Here is a 22,939-nt window from a genome sequence, read left to right as displayed (position 1 = left end):
TGATTCAGTATGCGTTTCAGTGGATGTTGAGCAACATTATTTACTTGGTGATGAATGTGTACTGCATGTAGTAGAATTTGTCAAAGACATACTGTAATGTGAGTTTAGAAGTGATGAAATGTCAAAATGCAGCTTGTCGTGCAGCACTCAGCACTACCCTTATGTCAATGATGATGTCCCTTTGTAATTTTTTTTCAGTTGAGCTGCTGAGTAGGATTGCCCCAAGTAAGAGATGTCCATGCAGTTTTCAGGTGGTGTTGAATAGTGCTATTGGAAGCTGAAGAGGGATGACTGTCAATTCATCTGTACTTGCAACTGAAAGAAGCGTGACATGAATAGGATGGAAAATATGGAAAGTGTTTTGTCAGGGGAGAAAAAAAGAGTAGATATTGGGGCTGTATCTGGCCAGGAGCAAATTCAGGCTGCACGTAACTGAAGGAGTTAGCTGAAATTTTGATTTAAAGCATCTTTGTTACATTTTAATCCACTATCAGAGCTAGTGCATCTTATTCTTTCTATTTAAATATCAAAGTGAAACTGGTAGCATAGAACTCAACACACTCCTTGTACCAGTGATGATGCACCTTTTGTAATTTTGGTAAAAACCATATAACTGCAGATTTTCCATTCAGTAATTGAACATTTGAGTTTAGGTCCTCTCATTAATTTGTTTGACATAATTGAATGTAACTGTCTATCTGTAAACCATAAATTACTCCTTGGATGGAGAATTTATAGGAACTTCCCAATATGTGCTGTAGAATTGGCATAATTTGTGAGGATGGCAGTCAGGCTAGAACTGTCATCATGCATTGCTCTTGTGGGAAAAACTGACCCTACAAAAGAGTCCAATTCTGCTACCAAAATGTATTGGGGGAAATTACCTGACTGGTTAGTATAAATTGAAATTGAAGGCAATACAGGGAGCTGTTGGAGCGCTTCCAGGTCAAAAAGTCTGTTCTGGCAGTGCAAGGACAAATCTTCCAAACTGCTGATGTACCAAGAGTTGGCGGTGATGTACTGCAAGACGAGCATCAGGGTGGTGCAAAAGAAAGCTCTTTATCCATGCAAATGTGGCATGTTACTAGTAGCATGCTATAAAGACAACTAAGTGAACCCAAATTCTTGTGTTTGAAAGTAAATACCAATAAATTAATTGCAGTTGCAAGATGAGGAACGCAGACGTCATCAACAGCTGGAAGATATCCGAAAACGAGAAGCAGAAGAAAGAGCAAGACAAGATGTTGAGCGCCATCGTCAAGAGGAGGAGCGAACAAGGAGAGAAACTGATGAAAAGGTTGAAGAGAATTTTTTGTGTACAATTTCTTTACCTGCCTATGCTCCCAACGACCATCAAGTCAGTTTTGTGAAGCTTTCCTATTTACAATTCTTTCTGATTGCATCTCGTTACACCACTTAATGTATCAAGCAATCACTTCTCTTTAATACACCTGTTTCTTCACACTAGCATTGTTTGTGGGTTTCGGTACTGGTAATGACTTGAAAAAATGTATTATCTTTATCGTAGTTGTCCTCTCAGCCACCCCTCCCCCTTTGACTCCACAGAAAACAAAAATTCTGATTTTGTTACTTTTGCTAGCCTTCCATACCCATGAGAACCTTAGAGAGGCACCAATCACCTCTTGGAGACATGCAACGAGCAGCCTTTTGCAGATGGCGTCAATATTGTTGCTGCCTTTGAGTCATCTGAACTCCATCTGATGTGTTCCCACAGTAGTGAAGTCAAGATCAGGAACTCGGAAGGGTTCAAACCTGCCTTCCTCCTTTGTTTTGTGGGAAATTTTGAGTCCACTTGCTGATTCCATGCAGCATTACAATGGAGATTAGGTGTTCTGGGCAAATGGACTGAAATTGCATCTTTCTGTCCTATGGCACACCTTGTTAGTGCTCCATCCCAGAGTGTACTCACGTTGCCAGCAGTATTCAATTTTAAGATTGTAGCTGAACTAGCAATATTGCCTTTGAACAAATCATGGTTTTTAAGACTCTACATACTTGGATATGTATTGCATAATGAAGATCAAGGAATAAGGTTGGTAGTTTTATTAATACATTGAGAAATAAATCTGAATATTTGCTTTTGGATATTTCTTTACAAAGGGAACGGTGCGGCACAGTAGGTAAGAAATTGAGACTTGGATTCAAATCCAGCGCAGATTGTTTGGATGAAAATCTCCTTCATCTGTAGTTATGTGAGATGAGTTCGGGTAATCTTAATTCAGTTCCTAGTGGCCATGTGCCCACAACACAGAGCTGCCCCAATTTAGCACTGATCAGCATGTCCCTCAGACAAGGATGGTTGATGTGGGATAAGGAAAAGCTGCTATTTTGGTGCAGTTTGGGCGTGCTCTTGTGAGGTTGGTGCTGAAGCACATTACTGGGCCTTTGTATTTGGCTGTGCTGTACTTGACCCAAGTGTGCTTGTTGCTGATACTGGGTAGCTAAATTGGGAAACATAGAAACTTAGAAAATAGGTGCAGGAGTAGGCCATTCGGCCCTTCGAGCCTGCACCACCATTCAATAAGATCATGGCTGATCATTCACCTCAGTACCACTTTCCTGCTTTCTCTCCATACCCCTTGATCCCTTTAGCCGTAAGGGCCATATCTAACTCCCTCTTGAATATATCCAATGAACTGGCATCTACACCTCTCTGCGGTAGGGAATTCCACAGGTTCACAACTCAGTGAAGAAGTTTCTCCTCATCTCAGTCCTAAATGGCTTACCCCTTATCCTTAGACTATGTCCCTTGGTTCTGAACTTTCCCAACATCGGGAACATTCTTCCTGCATCTAACCTGTCCAGTCCTGTCAGAATTTTATACATTTCTATGAGATCCCCGCTCATCCTTCTAAACTCCAGAAGTGTCATTTCCCAGTACTGACATCTTTCATCTTGATCACACAATATTCTCTTAAAATTAAACTCAAACATTTCAAATTCCTTGCTAGTTGGTACTTAGTACAATTTCTTAATGTTTCCGTAATTTCAAGTCAGTTTTGTGAGATGTCTGTCAATTATCTCCAGCTGCATTGTTTTTACCCCACTTGTACCAAAAGAGCACATCTATGTAGCATAGATTCTTCACAATATACTGTTTGTAGGTTTCAGTTCTCGTAATGACCTTGGACAACTTTATTTTATGTGGGCCAGGTCACTAAGATCAAAGAATCAGAGAACGATACAGCCACTCCTCTGCTCTTTCCTCATAGCCCTGCAAATGTTTCCCCTTCAAGTATGTATCCTATTCCCTTTTGAAAGTCACTATTGGATTTGCTTCCCGCACTCGTTTTCAGGCAGTACATTCCAGATCATCATAACTCACCGCGTAAATGTTTTTTCCTTGTATTGCCTCTTTTTTTCCCCCAATTACCTTAAATCTTTCCCTTCTGGTTACTGCTCTTCTGCCACTGGAAACAGTTTCTCCTTAATTTACTCATCAAAACTGTTCATGATTTTGAACATCTCTATCAAATCTTCCCTTCTCCTCCTCCGCTCTAAGGAGAACGACCCCGGTTTCTCTAGTCTTTCCATATAAGTGAAGTCTTTCATCTTGGTACCATTCCAGTAAATCTCCTCTGCACCCTCTCTAAGGCCTTGAAATCCTTCCTAAGGCGTAGTGCCCAGAATTGGCCACAATATTCCAGGTGGGGCTTACCCAGTGATTTATAATGGTTTAGCATAACTTCTTTGCTTTTGTACCATATGCCTCTATTTATAAACCCATGGATCCCATATGCTTTTTTAACCATCTTCTCAACTTGTCTTGTCACCTTCAAAGACTTGTGTGTATACAACCGCTGGTTTCTCTGTTCCTGCACCCCCTTTAAAATTGTACCATTTTAGTTTGTATTGTCTCACCTCATTCCTCCTACTAAAATGAATCGTTTCACACTTCTGTGTTAAATTTCATCTGCCATCTGTCTGCCCATTTCACCACTGCCTGTCCTCCTGAAGTCTTGCTGTTCTCCTCGCTGTTTACTACATTTCTAAGTTTTGTGTCATCTGTGTCATTATGACCTGTGATTTATGTAATCTGATCAGTGCATTGCATGAAAGTAAAATTCCTTCAGGCTGACTCATAGACAAGGACTTGGAGATTGGGGGAGGGAAAAGAAAGAGAAGCAATGTACAATTCTTTTCTCATAATTGTATGGAGTGAGAAAATGCAAATGAAATACACATTCTACTTTTTGTAGTTGTCATAAAGTGGGTAGTTTCTACTAAATGTATATAATGTATTTGGCTTCCTGGTGCAAGAATAAGTTAATTCTGTTAATGTAATTTTAACTAAACTTAGCACAGCACAAGGTGAGAATGGGTTTTAATGTCTGGCATATAAATCTCTACAAACTTAATCTGATGTAAAAAAAATCATTTGTTTTTGTTTGAAGCTGAGTAAAAACAACAGGGGAAAAATAGTCCTGTTAATATGTATATCCTGCCTAACAGAACTTTCTGCTTTCCATAGAGAAGACAGGAAGAAGAGTATTATACACGTTTGGAGGCTGAAAGGCGTAGACAACAGGAAGAAGCTGAGAGGAAGTTGCTGCAACCTGATGAACCTGGTCTGTACAGGCCTCCCCTTCCACGGGACTATGCTTCTGAAACCCAGCAGTATGAGTTCCCTCCCCCACCCCATTCATCTAACGCTCCTCCCCCTCCTCAGAGAAACATCTCTTACATCAAAACACAGATCGTCTCCCCTGACACAGTTTACACTGCCAAGTTTGTCCCATACAATGATGAGGATGAGGAAGATGCAAATCTTTCAGGTCAGGATAAGTACTCCATCACAAGAAAATCGTATGGTGATCTCCCTCCTGCCCCTAAGCAGCCGCCATTCATTCGTCAACCCCGCCCGGTTTCAGATGGCTACTATCTTTCAAACTCATTCCGACCACCATCTGCCAATGCCAACAGTACTGCTCCAAAAGCTGGTGTTCCCCCTCCCCCTCCAACCAAACCGAGCTTCATGCCACAGAGTGGTTCGAAAGGTAGAGACAAGTACAAGTAACATTCTTATACCTTATTTCCTTTTAGACGTTTGGATTTTCTAAGTTCTTCCAACTTCCATAGAGAATGTAACTATAATTGTTTCCTGATGTACAAGTCTCTTCCTCCAAAATAACAGAAAATTTCACTTGATTCTGGAATCAATCAATCGTTTGACCCTTAAAGTCACTGAATATTCTCTTGATCTTCTTATCTTCAGATTCTCCTGTCCTCACAAATTAAATATTTTTAGTTGCACTCCCCTAATATTCTTAGTGGATGCCTGATTCTTAATTTTTTTAAAGTTTGTTCCAATCAAAGTACTGTTGGTTTTGGCTTTGATTCTGTTCTGTTCTGTGAATGAATGCACCCCAAAAGCCCCTCTCCATATACTGGAAGAGAATGTGGCACCTATAACACAATGGTATGCGTGCAATTTTTACCCATTTTGAGGATTGTTTCAAGCCTTTTCTTTTACTATTCATGTGGCAAAGGGGAACTGATCTGGTGTGACCTAACTTAGCATTATGAGTAATTAGTTGTGAACCTACAACACACTCCACTTGTTGAGATTATGTAAACCTGTGCATCTGAACCAATATAAAGCAATAATTTAAATTTAACAAGTGACTACATAAACAAATAGTTTATTACTAGTAGGTAAATTAAGGTTTCACAACTGTTTGCCAATAATGCTTAGAATGCAATGTGGCCGTGGAATTTGACTACTCTAAAATATGGTCCATGTTGCATTCACATTCTCTTTAATCATCACCTAACACTGTCATCTGCCTTAAATATTTGTTTCCTAATTCTGTTCTGAACCGCTGTGCTTTTAAAAGAAAAATTACTAATGCATCAGTCATGCTTTTGAATGGTAGTAAAAGAAATCTAAGTTTAGTTTGAAACTTTTACTTTACAATGCAGAAAAATGCCACATAATTTTATGCAAAATCACATGGAAAACGATACAAAATCTTGGAAATAAAATTATTAATTTTATTTGTAAGTTTGATACAATGCAATTGCAGAGTTCTTTTTTTTCTGGATCTAAGTCACTTGGGACCTTCCTTTTCAGTAAGTCACCAAATGTTTCTATTAAGTTACTTTCCAAGTTATTTTTGAAAGACTAAAGCAAAGTGATAACTTCTAATAAGATGTAGCATTGTAAAAGACTGCAGCATGTTTGCTCATTGCAATGTTGTAATGTGACAATTGTATGACAGCTTTTATGATGAGTAACCTTGAAGAAATTAACAGATTAATTACAAGTTTAAAAATAATGGGAGAACAATTTAAAAGGTTGTTAGACATTGTGAATATGTAGCACTGGTTTCAGAAATCCACTCTAAACAATCTATATTCAGCCAACATGCATAAAGGGAAAAATAAGATGTTTGGACCTAGTTTGGGGGAAGGGAGAGAAAGATCATTTTTTCCAATGGTTCTTAAATTTGAAATACAGTGAAACCTATATAAACAGACACTCCAAAAAACAGACAGTTGCAAAAATTGGACACTTATTGAGAGACCCAAATAACTTGCATGGGAAAATATGCAAGAGACGCTCTGAAACTACAAATACTTGCAAATTACAAACTATGGACAGCTTTCATTGCACCAAGCCCTTTCACAACTTAAAGCACGGGACACAATCTGTTGCTGTGGAATTTTCACTGAGTTGGGATCACTTGCGCTTCCCCTAGCAGCTTGCTTCCTTTCTGCCCCCAAACTCTCATCAGGTCAGTGTGAGGCGGCAGCAGGTTTTTATGAAAAAAACGGCTTTTGTGGAATGAGGAGCTCATTACCCAGCATCCTTAGTGGCAGAGAAACAGCTCTGTCTCAGGGATTGAATGTTTGCACAGTTCTATCCCAGGGCTAGAGTGGTTTCTCTGCCTCTAAGGATGCTGGGTAAAGAACTCCCCATTCTACTGAAAATCTTTACAATGCATACAGTGACCATTTTGAAAATAAGGACACCTGCAAAAAAGGAACAGCTGTGATACCTATCCCTAAGCTGTCCATAATTTGCAGATTTCACTGTTTACAACAACCTTGCATTCCTACTTCAAGCTTACATGTACATTAAAGGTAAATGACTCAAAAGCTTTCGTTCCAAAATACTTCACCAAATAGCATTAAACTGGAAAGTAGTTTGCCTTCAATGTACTTTTAACAAGTGTGAGGAACTCGTGGACGACTTTGTCATTAAGATTGAGGCCATGCATTCAACTGCCTCTGCCCATCCCTCCCTTGCCCTTACCCACCAAGCGAAACTTCCCTCAAGATTTACCCCTACCCTCTCCCTTTCCTTTAAGACCCTTCTTAAAACCTACCTCTTTAACTGAGATTGTAGTCATCCATTCTAATAGCCCCTTCTTTGATTTGATGTCAATTTTTGTCTGACTACTCTCCTGTGAAGCCTTGCTGCGCTTTCCTATATTAAAGGTGCTATATAAATGCAAATTGTTTCTGCGATGTAGTAAAACAAAGCTTTTGTTGATCGGGGGTATTTTCAGACCTCAGTAGTAAGATTAGGATCACAGCTGTTAAAAGACTGGAGACTGTGATTCTGGTTATATCCACATGGCTGATCATTGGTGCTAAAAGTAAAATTATGCAACAAGTTTTGATGCTTCTTCATGGTGACTTAAGGAAAATGATGTTCAACCTTTAAAATTTGGGATATTCCTTATTTGTGACCCATTGTTATGAAAACACATTTTCAAGTTTATTTTCCTACCATTCGGTTTCAAGAATTGAATGCTCATATTGTGCATATTTGTTTGCATTGAATTATTTTCTAGTTGTGATGTAAGCCTTTCAAGCTAAATATGTTATGTATTATAGGATTTGCTGCTTATGGAGGGTCAACAGCAAGTAGTATTGCAGCAAATGAAGTTTACAAAGGCCCAAGAGAGAAGCGTCTTGAGCAGAATAAAAGGTAAGGTTGAAAAAAAGACATTGTTGACTCAGCAGTCTAAGAAATGACTGAAACAGAACTGTTCTACTGCACATATATAAACATTTTATGTGCTTCTACCTAATACTGGGTAGTAGATTTGGAATTTTATGATGAACCCAAAGTTTCTGAAGGTACAGGTAAATTTTTTTAAATTTACTCTTCAGATGCTTCCTAAAGGGGTCTCTTCATAATCTCTCCCCATTGGAACAGTCAATTTGGTCTTGGGATTAGACCACAGGCCCTTATCTCACCCACATCTGCATTGTTTTCATTTTAGTAGCTGGAAGGTGGTAGAACTGTGATCAGTTGTTAGATTAGAGCCAATGGTTTAGACTTGATCTGAGTGGCTGACTAAAATGCACATAGAAACATAGAAAATAGGTGCAGGAGCAGGCCATTCAGCCCTTCTAGCCTGCACCGCCATTCAACGAGTTCATGGCTGAACATGAAACTTCAGTACCCACTTCCTGCTTTCACGCCATACCCCTTGATCCCCCGAGTAGTAAGGACTTCATCTAACTCCCTTTTGAATATATTTAGTGAATTGGCCTCAACTACTTCCTGTGGTAGAGAATTCCACAGGTTCACCACTCTCTGGGTGAAGAAGTTTCTCCTTATCTCGGTCCTAAATGGCTTACCCCTTATCCTCAGACTGTGACCCCTGGTTCTGGACTTCCCCAACATTGGGAACATTCTTCCTGCATCCAACCTGTCCAAACCCGTCAGAATTTTAAACGTTTCTATGAGGTCCCCTCTCACTCTTCTGAACTCCAGTGAATACAAGCCCAGTTGATTCAGTCTTTCTTGATAGGTCAGTCCCACCATCCCGGGAATCAGTCTGGTGAATCTTCGCTGCACTCCCTCAACAGCAAGTATGTCCTTCCTCAAGTTAGGAGACCAAAACTGTACACAATACTCCAGGTGTGGCCTCACCAAGGCCCTGTACAACTGTAGCAACACCTCCCTGCCCCTGTACTCAAATCCCCTCGCTATGAAGGCCAACATGCCATTTGCTTTCTTAACCGCCTGCTGTACCTGCATGCCAACCTTCAATGACTGATGTACCATGACACCCAGGTCTCGTTGCACCTTCCCTTTTCCTAATCTGTCACCATTCAGATAATAGTCTGTCTCTCTGTTTTTACCACCAAAGTGGATAACCTCACATTTATCCACATTATACTTCATCTGCCACGCATTTGCCCACTCACCTAACCTATCCAAGTCACTCTGTAGCCTCATAGCATCCTCCTCGCAGCTCACACTGCCACCCAACTTCGTGTCATCCGCAAATTTGGAGATACTACATTTAATCCCCTCGTCTAAATCATTAATGTACAATGTAAACAGCTGGGGCCCCAGCACAGAACCCTGCGGTACCCCACTAGTCACTGCCTGCCATTCCGAAAAGTACCCATTTACTCCTACTCTTTGCTTCCTGTCTGACAACCAGTTCTCAATCCACGTCAGCACACTACCCCCAATCCCATGTGCTTTAACTTTGCACATTAATCTCCTGTGTGGGACCTTGTCGAAAGCCTTCTGAAAGTCCAAATATACCACATCAACATGTAATCAATAAATATATGCAGCAAAACGTTACATAGATTATATAGCACAAACATAAGAACATAAGAAATAGGAGCAGGAGGAGGCCATTTGGTCCCTCGAGTCTGCTCCGCCATTCAATAAGATCATGGCTGATCTGATCATGGACTCAGCTCCACTGACCTGGCAGCTGTCCATAACCCTTCACTCCCTTATTCAAAAATCTCCTGTCTATCTATCTCCTTAAATATATTCAAAAACCTAGCCTCCACAGCTCCCTGAGGTAGAGAATTCCAAAGATTCACGGCCCACTGAGAGAAGAAATTCCTCCTCATTTCTGTTTTAAATGGATGACCCCTTATTCTGAAACTCTGCCTCCTAGTTCTAGATTCCCCCATGAGCGGAAACATCCTCTCTGCATCTACCCTGTCAAGCTCCCTCAGAATCTTATATGTTTCAAGAAGATCATCTTCTAAACTCCAATAAGTATTGGACCAACCTGCTCAACCTTTCTTCATAAGACAACCGCTTCATCTCAGGAATCAACCTCGTGAACCTTCTCTGAACTGCCTCCAATGCATGTATATCCATCCTTAAATAAGGAGACCAAAACTGTATGCAGTACTCAGGTGTGGTCTTACCAACACCCTGTACAGTTGTAGCAGGACTTCCCTGCTTTTATACTCCATCGCCCTGGCAATAAAGGCCAAAATTCCATTTGCCTTCCTGATTATGTGCTGTACCTGCATGCTAACTTTTTGTGTTTCATGTACAAGAACCCCCAGATCCCCCTCTACTGCAGTATTTTGTAATCTCTCCCCATTTAAATAATTTGCTTTTTTATTTTTCCTACCAAAGTGGATAATCTCTCATTTTCCCACATTATACTGCATCTGCCAAATTTTTGCCCACTTACTAGTGGGCTCAAGTTTCGGCTCGAGTTGCTCCTATTTTTTAAGGAGTAACTAGTTTAGTGTGGAGTATCTTAGAAATCGCAATTCTCGGGATTTAGTTTGCTCCAGTTCTAGTTAATTAGAATAGTTTTGTTTTAGTACATTTTTTTTTTTCAAAAGAGGACGTGTCCAGCTACTTACGCCTGCTTTGCAAGTTTAGGCAGCGAAAAGTTACTCCAAACTAACTTAGAACGAAGTGAGTGTCGATTTTTGTACGCTCAGAAAAACCTTGCCTACACTTTATAAATTAGTTGCAGGTAGCAAAAGATGGGGGGGTGGGTGGGGAAAGGAAGTTAGGGGATTTTACAAAGCATTAAACACTTCACGTTTACCAATAAAGAGCCATCATCAATAATAAATGATAAATAAATCAATAAATCAACCAATAAATCAATCAGTCAAAAAAATTAACAAAATTAAAACAAAAAATCAATCAATAAATAAAAATTTTAAATTTTCTACTCACCTACTGCAGCACCAGGAGCCCTCCAATAACCTGCTGAAGAGGAAGGCTGGATGGTATCTGGTATGGCCAATTCTATAAATTGAGAACTTGCAGTCAACTAGATTTTCAATGAATCATTTGCAGCTCTATTTGTCCTTCTCTTTTTGCTCCTTCTCCTTTTTCTCACGTTCAGATATCGCTTCTTCTGCCTCGTGTCACTTAATCAAAACCTCCACTTCCTTCTGCTTCAGCACCTTTATGCGAGATCCGATCGGATCTCGCCACCAAATAGGAATTCGGGCGGGGCCCGCCCCCAGAAGATGCCGGTCGGGCGGGCCCCACAGCCGAAGAGGAGTTCGGGGCCTGCCCCCAGGAGATGCCGGTCGGGTGGGCCTCGCCGCCGAAGAGGAGTTCGGGGCTTGCCCCCAGGAGATGCCGGTCGGGCGGGCCCCACAGCCGAAGAGGAGTTCGGGGCCTGCCCCCAGGAGATGCCGGTCGGGTAGGCCCCACAGCCGAAGAGGAGTTCGGGGCTTGCCCCCAGGAGATATCGGTCAGGCGGGCCCCACAGCCGAAGAGGAGTTCGGGGCCTGCCCCCAGGAGATGCCGGTCGGGTGGGCCCCACAGCCGAAGAGGAGTTCGGGGCCTGCCCCCAGGAGATGCCGGTCAGGCGGGCCCCACAGCCGAAGAGGAGTTCGGGGCTTGCCCCCAGGAGATACCGGTCAGGCGGGCCCCACAGCCGAAGAGGAGTTCGGGGCCTGCCCCCAGGAGATGCCGGTCGGGTGGGCCCCACAGCCGAAGAGGAGTTCGGGGCCTGCCCCCAGGAGATGCCGGTCAGGCGGGCCCCACAGCCGAAGAGGAGTTCGGGGCTTGCCCCCAGGAGATGCCGGTCAGGCGGGCCCCACAGCCGAAGAGGAGTTTTGGCGGAGTCCGCCCCCAACGAGATGCCGGGCGGGCCTTGCCGCCGAAGAGGTAACGGCAGTCAGGCGACTCGGCCCGGGATAGGGGCGACATCCCTTTGACCAAGGATAGGGTCGTCGCCCGGAGACAGAATGTGCTTGGAGGGCCAGTAGCTACTGCGCACGCGCACAGCCTCCAATTTTTGGCGCAGGGCTGTAGTTCCGCCCCCAGCAGCCGCTGCTGTGCTGAGCTGCAAACTGGCCTACAGATGTCGGAGAATCACGAGGTAAGTATTTGCGCTGTTTCAGTTCCACAAATTAGGTGGGCCTCTCCGTTGTGTGCCGTTCTAGCGGGGGTCTGAAACTTGAGCCCACTGAGCCTAGCTCTATCCCTTTGTAGATTCTTTGCGTCCTCCTCACTACTTGCTTTCCCACTTATCTTTGTATCATCAGCAAATTTGGCTGCGTTACACACGGTCCCTTCATTCAAGTCATTAATATAGATTATAAATAGTTGAGGCCCAAGCACCGATCCCTGTGGCACCGCCCTAGTTACAGTTTGCCAACTTGAAAATGACCCATTTATCCCAACTCTGCTTTCTGTTAGTTAGCCAATCCTCTATCTACGCTAATATATTACCCTCAACCCTGTTAGCTCTAATCTTGTGCAGTAACCTTTTATGTGGCACCTTAGCGAATGCTTTCTGGAAATCCAAAAACACATCTACTGGTTCTCCTTTATCCACCCTGCTCGTTACATCCTCAAAGAATTTCAGCATATTTGTCAAACATGATTTCCTATACACATTGGAGTTCAGAAGAATGAGAGGTGATCTTATTGAAACTTTTAAGATAACGAGGGGGCTCGACAAGGTGGATTCAGAGAGGATATTTCCATGGGGGAAACTAAAACTAGGGGACATAGACTCAGAATAAGGGGACGCCCATTTAAAACGGAGATGAGAAATTTCTTCACTGAGGGTTGTAAATCTGTGGAATTCTCTGCCCCAGAGAGCTGTGGAGGCTGGGTCATTGAATATATTTAAGGCGGAGATAGACAGATTTTTTGATAACCCAGTAAAGGGTTATGGAAAATGGTTATGGAAGTGGAACTGAGTCCATGATCAGATCAGCCATGAACTTATTGAAGGGGCCAATTGGCCTACTCCTGCTCCTATTTCTTATGTTATGTTCTTGTTCTTATAAAACCATGCTGATTCTGCTTGACTGCATTATGATTTTCTAAATGTCCTGCTACTACCTTAATGATGGACTCCAGCATTTTCCCAATGACAGATGTTAGGCTAACTAGTCTATAATTTCCTGCTTTCTGTCTGCCTCCTTTTTTAAATAGGGGTGCTGTTACATTTGCCGTTTTCCAGTCTGCCGGGACCTCTCCAGAATCCAGGGAATTTTGGTAGATTACAACCAATGCATCCACTATCTCTGCAGCCACTTATTTTAAGACCCTAGAATGCAGGCCATCAAGTCCAGGGGACTTGTCCGCCTTTAGTCCCATTACTTTATCTCCAGTGATAGTGTTTTAAGCCCCCCTCTCCCCCCAAATAGCTCCTTAATTATCAATTATTGAGCGTTTTTAGTGTCTTCTACTGTGAAGACCGATACAAAATATTTGTTCAAAGTCTCCGCCATTTCCCATTATTAATTCCCCGGTCTCATCCTCTAAGGGACCAATGTTTACTTTAGCTACTCGCTTCCTTTTTATATACCTGTAGAAACTCTTAGTGTCTGTTTTTGTGTTTCTTGCTAGTTACTCTCGTATGCTATCTTCTGTGCCTTTATTATTTTTTTAGTCCTTTGCTGGTTTCTAAAAATTTCCCAATCCTCTGGCCTTCCACTGTTCTTCGCAACATTTTATGCCTTTGTTTTCAATTTGATACCATCTTTTACTTCCATAGCCAGGGATGGTTCATCCTTCTCTTAGTCTTTCTTTCTCACTGGAATATATCTTTGCTGAGAGTTATGAAATACCTCCTTAAATATTTGCCAATGCTTTTCTACAGTCTTGCCCTTTAATATAGTTTCCCAGTCCACTTTAACCAACTCTGCCTTCATACCTTTGTAATTACCTTTTATTTAAGTTCAGGACACTAGTTTGAGACCTAGCTTTCTCACCCTCAAAACTGAATTTGAAATTCTACCCATGCTATGATCACTCTTCCCAAGAGGATCCTTCACTACAAGATCATTAATTAATCCAGACTCGTTACACATTACCAGATCTAAAATAGTCTGCTCCCTGGTTGGTTCCACAACGTATTGTTCCAAGAAACCATCCCGCATATGCTATGAGCTCTTCCTCAAGGCTACCTTTACCAATTTGATTTGTCCAATCAATATGAAGATTAAAATCATCCATGATTATTGCCGTACCTTTCTTACAAGTCTCCATTATTTCTTGATTTATACTCTGCCTACAGTGTGGCTACTATTTGGGGGCCTGTAGACCACTCCCACCTGTGACTTCTTTCCTTTAATATTTCTTATCTTCACCCAAACTGATTCTACATCCTGATCTTCTGAACCAGCCCAATATCATTTCTCTCTAGTGCACTGATCTCATCCCTTAGCTACCCCACCTCCTTTTCCTTTCTGCCTATCCTTATGAAATGGCAGATACCCCTGAATATTCAGTTCCCAGCCTTGGTCACCTTGCACCACGTCTCTGTAATGGCAATCAGATCATACCCATTTATTTCTATTTGTGCCGTCAACTCATCTATCTTGTTACGAATGCTTCATGCTTTCAGATATAGAGCTTTCAATTTTGTCTTATGTGAATACACTCTGTTCCTTCCTGTCACACTCTGGTTATCATTACTTCTATCGCTACCCTGCATTTTTGTCTTCTCCTTTCTCTTTTGACTTTTTACATTTCCGCTCACCAGATCCCTCCTCCCCCACTATTTAGTTTAAAGCCCTATCTACAGCCCTGGCTATTCGATTTGCTAGAACACTGGCTCCAGCATGGTTCAAATGAAGTCCGTCCCGATGGAACAACTCCCTCCTATCCCAGTACTGGTGCCAGTGCCCCATGAATTGAAACCCATTCATCCCACGCCAATCTTTGAGCCACACGTTCATTTCTCTGATCCTATTTACCTATGCAAATTTGCTCGTGGCTCAGTTAGTAATCCAGAGATTATTACCTTTTGTGGTTCTGCTTTTTAATTTAGTCCCTAGCTGCTCATACTCCCTCAGCAGAATCTCTTTCTTTGTCCTACCTATGTCGTTGGTACCTATGTGGACCATGACAACTGGATCTTTCCCCTCCCACTCCAAGTTCCTCTCCAGCCTAGAGATGATGTCCTTAACCTTGGCACCAGGCAGGCAACACAACCTTCGGGACTCACGCTCTCGGCCCTACCACTACTACATTTATTTTTACTCTCCTAACATGAATAACCCCCTGTACCATGGTGCTGTGGTCAGTTTGCTCATCCTCCCTGCAGTCCCTGCTCTCGTCTATACAGGGAGTAAGAACCTCGTACCTGTTGGGTAGGTGCAAGGGTTGAGGCTCCTCCACCACTGCATCCTGGATTCCCATACCTGTCTCACTCATCGTCACACCCTCCTGTCCCTGACCACGGACCAAATTTGAATTAATCTAAGGGGTGTTACTGTCTCCTGGAACACAGCATCCAGGTAATTCTCTCCCCTCCCTGATGTGTTGCACCGTTTGAAACTCTGACTCCAGCTCATCAACACTGAGCCGAAGTTCCTTGAGCAGCCAACACTTACTGCAGATGTGGTCGCTGTGGAGCACACTGGTGTCCACCAGCTCCCACATGCTGTAGCAGTAGCACAATGCCTTCCCTGCCATCTTGAATATATTTTATTTAATTAATTCAGTTTTGAAGTTACTAATGTTTTGTTTTTAAATCTCGGCTCTTAATTTAAACTAATGCCCAAGAGAAATACTGACCAACCAGTCACTTCCCTGCTTTCCTGTGACGTCGCACTTCGATTCTTTTTACTTCTTACCCTCCCAGGTTGGTTGGTGCTGTTTGGGCTAGCTCCTTTTATCCCCCGCTGGACCGTAGTGTTCACTGCCAAACAGGCCACTCGGCCCAACTAGTCTGTGCTGGAGTTTATACTCCACTCGAGTTACATTACTACAGCTCCATTAATACAAGTTGGTTTGTTCCCCTCCCCAAGATGTTGGGATATTTTGGGAAGTACTTTTGGATTAAAGAAATTGCAACTTTAAGAGTGGAAAACACAAATAAAATACGCTGATTAACAAGGGGACCAGTAAGTGATTCTAACCAGCAGGCAGTTACAGCTTTTAACACTGAAATCTAGTAATTATATGGAATAATCACATCTATAGCCAAGCACAAGAAATGTACATGCTCATTGACAGGTGCATCTCCTTGTTACCTAAATGACAATAGAGGTTGAATGGATTGGCGGGGAGAGGGAACCACCACAGCCCCGGAAGTTTAGAATTAACCTGATTGCTCCCTTCTAAAAGTGGCATGTCTGAAAGCTTCCTATTACTCAGTAATACGAAGAGATTAATGGGGATCAGGTTGGAAAAAATCATCTACATTGCCATAGCAGCGGCCTTATACAATTTGAATAACTTTTAAATTGCCAATTTATCTTGGTTGTATTACGTAAAGCCCATTCTTGAGAATTACAGGTTGTCACAATGTCATTATTTGATGGTTTGTGTTTTGGTATGCCAGCAAGCTATCCTTTTCATTATAAAGGCTTTCACCTTGGACTGGTGGAAAGTTCAAAATTTTAATAAACTCTCCAACCTGAATTTGTTCTTTGTCAAATTTCCATCTACATCGTCTGATCATCTTCAGATGTATCTGGAACTGTCTGGCCAAGACTCAGCATTAATCTTTTGTATCAGCAAATGAAATCAATGTGCGAGTAGCTATTGTGCAAGATCAAAAAGAATATTTCTGGTCACAGGTACAGTACCTGCCAGGGACCTGGGACCCAAATCCTCAAAGCCCAGGAAGAATAGAGAAAATTGTGAAGAAATAATCTTATTGTTTGGGGCACTAACTTTTGAACATTAGCAGCAGGCACTAATGATTCCTAGCTTTTTCTAAATTCGGTGTTAGTGCTCCAGGAAGGAAGTGGAGTGCTAAATCAAGCACTCCACTTATTTCCTGGAGCGCTAAAGGACACAGGCGGGCAGTAGTGGTGCAGCGCTGCTCAATGTCCCGTGCAGCGCTGCCGTGATCCGAGGCTCCTTCCCTCCCTTTAAAGGGAAGGGCCATCGCTGCAGGCTCTGTATTGGGCCCAGATAGCTGGTCCCTGACAGCAGGTGCGATCAGCCCCATGCACTCCAGCAGAATGCCGGGCTGATTGATCGCGGCCCAGAAAGAATCGAAAAAATCCACATAGCACACTGTGAAAATATTTCTCTTACCCGCACCAACCTCCTCTTTAACTTCCACCCCCCAAGCTCCCGGCCATCCGAACAATGCCTCCTGCAGCTGTTGCCTGGCGATGCTGCAGGGGACAGAACCGAAGTTCGCACAGCAATGACGTCACGAAGGCACTAGAGCAGGGTAGCACTGGATAAAATGATTAGCAGAACGTGACATGAAAGGACAGAATGTATAAACATAAGAGTGCATCAGAAAGTGGGGTCAAAGCAGGGAAAAATGGTTTTTAAAAAAAAAAATTAAAAGCTCTTTATCTGAATGCACGCAGCATTCGTAACAAAATAGATGAGTTGATGGTACAAATAGATATAAATGGGTATGATCTGATCGAACATAAGAACATAAGAATTAGGAACAGGAGTAGGCCATCTAGCCCCTCGAGCCTGCTCCGCCACTCAACAAGATCATAGCTGATCTGGCCATGGATCCAGTTCCACTTACCCGCCCGCTTCCCATAACCCTTAATTCCTTTATTGGTTAAAAATCTGTCCACCTGTGATTTGAATATATTCAATGAGCTAACCTCAACTGCTTCCCTGGGCAGAGAATTCCACAGATTCTCTGGGAGAAGAAATTCCTTCTCCACTCGGTTTTAAATTGGCTCCCCTGTATTTTGAGGCTGTGCCCCCTAGTTCTAGTCTCCCCGACCAGTGGAAGCAACCTCTCTGCCTCTATCTTGTCTATCCCTTTCATTATTTTAAATGTTTCTATAAGATCACCCCATATCCTTCAGAACTCCAACGAGTAAAGACCCAATCTACTCAATCTATCATCATAAGGTAACCCCCTCATCTCCGAAATCAGACTAGTGAATCGTCTCTGTACCCCCGCCAAAGCTAGTATATCCTTCCTTAAGTAAGGTGACCAAAACTGCACGCAGTACTCGAGGTGCGGCCTTACCAATACCTTATACAGATCAGCCACGATATTGAATGGAGGAGCAGGCTCAAGAGGCCAAATGGCCTACTCCTGTTTCTATTATGTTTTCTTATGATCTCCGGGTACAGGAGATTGTGGAACAAGGTGATACCGCCGCCGCCAACCTCTCGCCCAAGTTAGCGGGAGTCATTCATCTCTCCGTGCCTGGTCGGTAACTTGTTTGCCCTGTAATCTCTGAGGCAATAATGGGAGGTGCTCAGGAGGCCAAATTTCTAGGCCATAGAATGCTGCAGCACAGAAGGAGGCCATTTGGCAAATTGCACTCATGCCAGCTCTTTGAAAGAGCTATCCAATTAGTCCCCCTCCCCTAGACTTTCTCATAGTCCTGGCATCAAGGAGAATTGATGCATCCTGGGATTGAAGTCGATGGGAATCGGGGGAGGGGTGGCGGGGGAGCTCCACTGGCTGGAGTCATATCTAGCACAAAGGAAGTTGATTGTGGTTGTTGGAAGCCAATCAGGACATCGCTGCAGGCATTCCTCATGGCAGTATCCTAGGTCCAATCATCTTCAGCTGCTTCATCAATGACCTTCCCTCCATCACAAGGTCAGAATTTGGGAAGTTTGCTGATGATTGCACTGTGTTCAGTTCCATTTGCAACTCCTCAGATAATGAAGCAGTCCATGCCTGCACGCAGCAAGACCTGGACAACATTCAGGCTTGGGATGATAAGTGGCAAGTAACATTCATGCCACACACGTGCCAGGCAATGGCCATCTTCAATAAGAAAGAGTCTAAACACCTCCCCTTGACATTCAACGGCATTACCATTGTTGAATCCCTCCCCATCAACATCGCGGGCGGGGGGAGAGACTCCCCAAAGTCTTTCCAGCATCTACAAGGCACAAGTCAGGAGTGTGATGGAATACTCTCCACTTGTCTGGATGAGTGCTGCTCCATCAACACTCAAGAAGCTCGACACCATCCAGGACAAAGCAGCCCGCTTGATTGGCACCCCATCCACCACCTTCAACATTCACTCCCTCCGCCACTGGCGCACCGTGGCTGCAGTGTACCATCTACAAGATGCACTGCAACAACTCGCCACGGCTTCAAGAGCACCTCCCAGACCTGCGACCTCTACTGCCTAGAAGGACAACGGTGTAGCAGGGAATACCATCACTTGCAAGTTCCCCTCCAAGTCACACATCATCATGACTTGGAAATATATCTCCGTTCATTTATTGTCGCTGGGTCAAAATCTTGGAACTCCCTCCCTGACAATACTGTGGGAGTACCTTCGACACATGGACTGCAGCGGTTCCAGAAGGCGGCTCATCACCACCACCACCTCTAGGGCAATTAGGGATGGGCAATAAATCTTGGCCTTGCAACGACACCCACACCCCATGAATGAAAAGAAAATCTGCCAGCTCTCTATCCTGCCAGTGGTTTACTGTACCAAGATGGCATTCGGTGCACTTTGCATTGGTAGTGTGTACGTGCACATCAAGGATCCGATTTTTTTTTTTACCTTTTAGAGGCTGATTGGCACCTAAAAAACCAGAAGCTGCAGAGCCCAATTTCCCTCGCAATGATTTTTCCAGCATAACTGTAGATACTGATAGCAAAAAGTAAAACTTTCTCACCTGTAATAATCATTTGGGAAACGCACGTACAACCTGTATATATTTCACTACATTGTTTGAAGTTGCCTCTCTATATAAATTTCTGAAGGCAAAAATGGTGTGCAACTGGTAATTGTAATATTTTCTGATTTACCTTTCCCTGAAATAAGTGCTTGTTTCTTTTAGTTAAAGATATAAGAGGCTAACATTTATTGAGTGTTGCAATCTAGTATACTTTGGTAATCTTTACATTTAATCTGGCGATTTGCTTTTGTATACAAGTGACTAGAACTAAAATTAATATATCTTTTAAATGCAAATGCTGAAAATCTGAAATAAAAAAGATGGACAGCAGGATTTTCAGCGCCCAAAATCTTCTTCGGGGAAGATGGATTAATCTTTGAGTGTTGATCCTTTTGAAGGGTCCATACGCCAGAACTAAAATTAAGCTCTACCTGCTGTATTATGTTTGAAAAAGTTTAGGTGCTAAGACTAAGGGCAGATATTTATATTTGGGTGCAGTGCACTGATTACATTATTTGTATCTATTAAGTTCCTTAAATGCAATGCAGTAACATGGTTATGTTTAGGTTCTCAAGTGTGCAGAGTTTAATTGAATTGTTTGAGGTCCACAGAAAGGAGTAATAGTAGTACTGGAGGTCTGATTTTGGGCCCAGATCTGTATTTGGATGTTCCTGACCAAGAGGTTGCTACAGTGTGTATTTACACTGTCAATAATTTAGATTGGAGCTTTGCTGCCAATTGGAAAGACTCAGTGTTCCATTGGGACATAGTTGGCAGTTGTAATAGCTGCAGCAAAAGTTTCCCAAATATCCTTGTATCCATTCTTTTCCATATTGCTCAATGCCGTTGGCTCATAATGCCCAAAGATCAGGTGGGACGGGGGGGATTGGGTATTGCCTGGATATTTCAGTGATTTCTGAACTAGTTCAGAACATAAGAGCCTGAAGCAGAAAGAAATGTGATGCATAGGAAAGTAGCAAAATGCTAGAAATTCAAGGGAAGTTGAGCTGTTTTAAACTCCGTAAGATGACATTTAAAAATTGGCACTAATCTGCACCAAAATATATTGGTGATATTAAACAGCTGTATCCATTGCATGTGTTTGCTGAAAAATGCAACTAATAATTGTAAGGAGAATAAATCTGGACTATAATTGCACACATTCCAGCATATTAATTTTCACTTTTTGTTCAAAACACAGCCAAGACCCGGACGCACCAGTTGTGAAAGGATCCCCAGAAAACCTAACATTCAAAGAACGCCAACGTCTTTTCTCACATGGACAGGATATTTCCAACAAAGTGAAGGCATCACGGAAACTGATGGAACTAGAAAATGAGCTGAACACTAAATAAAATTGACGCCTTAACGTCTTGCTGGAAAGCTCAGTACAAAATGTTTCTATGCTTGTTTGTACAGTGTTTAAATCTTTTGACTATTGCAACTGTAAAATAGGATGTAGGAAATGAAATTTCCACCATGGTGAGTTGCATACCAAGAATATTATAATTTAGCTATACAAATTGAGCACTGTTAAATGTTTTTTTAAATAAAATTAAATGAAGGTAATGGTCACTTTTACAATGAGTGTTGGGGTTCTGATTTTCTGACATACAGAGTACATTACACCTGGAGATAGCATATGGTGAAGCAAAACGCCGTAATACAGAATTGTTAACTTGTTGCAATGTAGAGCTTTTAAATGTATTGAAAGATTTTTTGCTTGTCCAGCAGCTGGTGCCTCAATTGTTTCAGCTATGCATTAGGTGGCTTAATAAATGGGAAGTGTGGACCTCATTCTACTGACAAAAAAAGAAAAAACTTTCTTCTATGTGCATTTTAACATGATTCCAACCAAATTTCCTCTTAGCTAGATGTTCTGAACTGGATTTTAAAGTTATTGAACAATTTTCTGTATAATATTGTGGTCTATAATTGTATTTAGGGATAAATGCACACTTCTAAACATAGAGTAGACTTCCACTGCCTTAGGAATGGAATCACTTTATACGAAATGTACGATAATTAAAACGTCTAATGAAGATTGGAGTGTAAATATTTTTTTTTACTTATCAAATTGTTTCGTATGTGGAACAGAAGAGTGCTGTACCATTTCAACTGTGTTAACAAGAAGCAGTAGAGAAAGTAAATTGGAGTAAACCCCCTCATGAAGGAAACATTTAGAGCTTGCAGTATGTAAGGCTGAGCAAAAGCTTGGGTGATTGCCAGAGTCCTGAATACTAACAGCATGGTGCAAACAGCTGGAACAAATTAGTGTCATTTTATAAATGAAAAATAAACTGCTGCTGTTTCTGTGCTTCTGGTGTTCAGAGCTGATCTGGGAGGAAAACTGGTATTTTTCATAGTTTTTCATGGATTCTGTTGGGTTTACAGAGTTCTTTGTGTGGTCACCACTAGAGTGCTGTTATTAAACTGTGTGTTTACTGAACATCAGAACTGCTGTAGTATCTTATTTCTACTGTATTTCACTTGCAACCTATTTTTAATAAATTACTTTGTATGTATTCAGAAGTTGTCCTATCTTGCTTTTGCCTGTAGTACTTTTTCAAATCATGATATACAGATTAACTGGGTATGATGGCGTGTCATTTTAAGAATTTCTGTGCCATACTTTGCATGAAACTAGATTTTAAAATTCAGTTTTACAGGTTTCGTGGTGTATTAGACAACGGTGATCATTCTTGATTAGAAACTTTAATCTTGGAGTCTGCCAGAAATTTATTCCTCAAAAATTCTTCTTTTCCCTCCCACCCAAAAAGACAAGGATAACAACCATTCAGAACAGGGGGAGGGGTGATGATTCACATATGTAATAAGGGGTTAAGACAACATTGTTTTAGAAATGTGTTTTTACAATGTGGGTGGTGTGGCAAGGCTGCATTTATTGCTATCCACTAGTTGCACTGAGAAGGTGGTGGTTCTCTTGAACCGCTGCAGTCCTTCGCGATGAAGATACTGAGATATCCCCCATACCTCTCTTCTAAAGGTGGTGGCTTATGCTGCTGTATAGTTCCATGAGTTCTGGCAACCTTTTGTGCAACCTTCATTTTCTTGTTCAATAGACGGATTGTGAATGCATCATCATAGGCAATCCCTCAGAATTGAGGAAGACTTGCTTCCGCTCTA

The 22,939-nt window shown here is 42.2% G+C and overlaps 1 protein-coding gene across 8 annotated transcripts in view; it reads left to right on the top strand.

Moving 5' to 3' along the window:
- Nucleotides 1-22,318, top strand: part of afdna (afadin, adherens junction formation factor a) — a 282,635-nt gene extending 260,317 nt beyond the window's left edge. For 3 of the 8 annotated variants that reach the window (XM_070889970.1, XM_070889971.1, XM_070889969.1), the window contains 4 exons: nucleotides 1,163-1,297; nucleotides 4,493-5,018; nucleotides 7,867-7,960; nucleotides 20,994-22,318. In XM_070889970.1, the coding sequence (XP_070746071.1) occupies nucleotides 1,163-1,297; nucleotides 4,493-5,018; nucleotides 7,867-7,960; nucleotides 20,994-21,147 (909 nt within the window). In that variant the 3' untranslated portion in view covers nucleotides 21,148-22,318. The remainder of the gene's footprint in view (nucleotides 1-1,162; nucleotides 1,298-4,492; nucleotides 5,019-7,866; nucleotides 7,961-20,993) is intronic. The other 5 variants (XM_070889972.1, XM_070889974.1, XM_070889973.1 and 2 more) reach the window with 2 other exon arrangements.
- Nucleotides 22,319-22,939: the final 621 nt, after the last annotated feature.

Source organism: Pristiophorus japonicus, chromosome 9 (assembly GCF_044704955.1).
Source record: "Pristiophorus japonicus isolate sPriJap1 chromosome 9, sPriJap1.hap1, whole genome shotgun sequence".
Taxonomy (NCBI): domain Eukaryota; kingdom Metazoa; phylum Chordata; class Chondrichthyes; family Pristiophoridae; genus Pristiophorus; species Pristiophorus japonicus.
The sequence above is the reverse complement of the archived record's forward strand: the minus strand, read 5'-3'. Positions and strand labels throughout refer to the sequence as shown.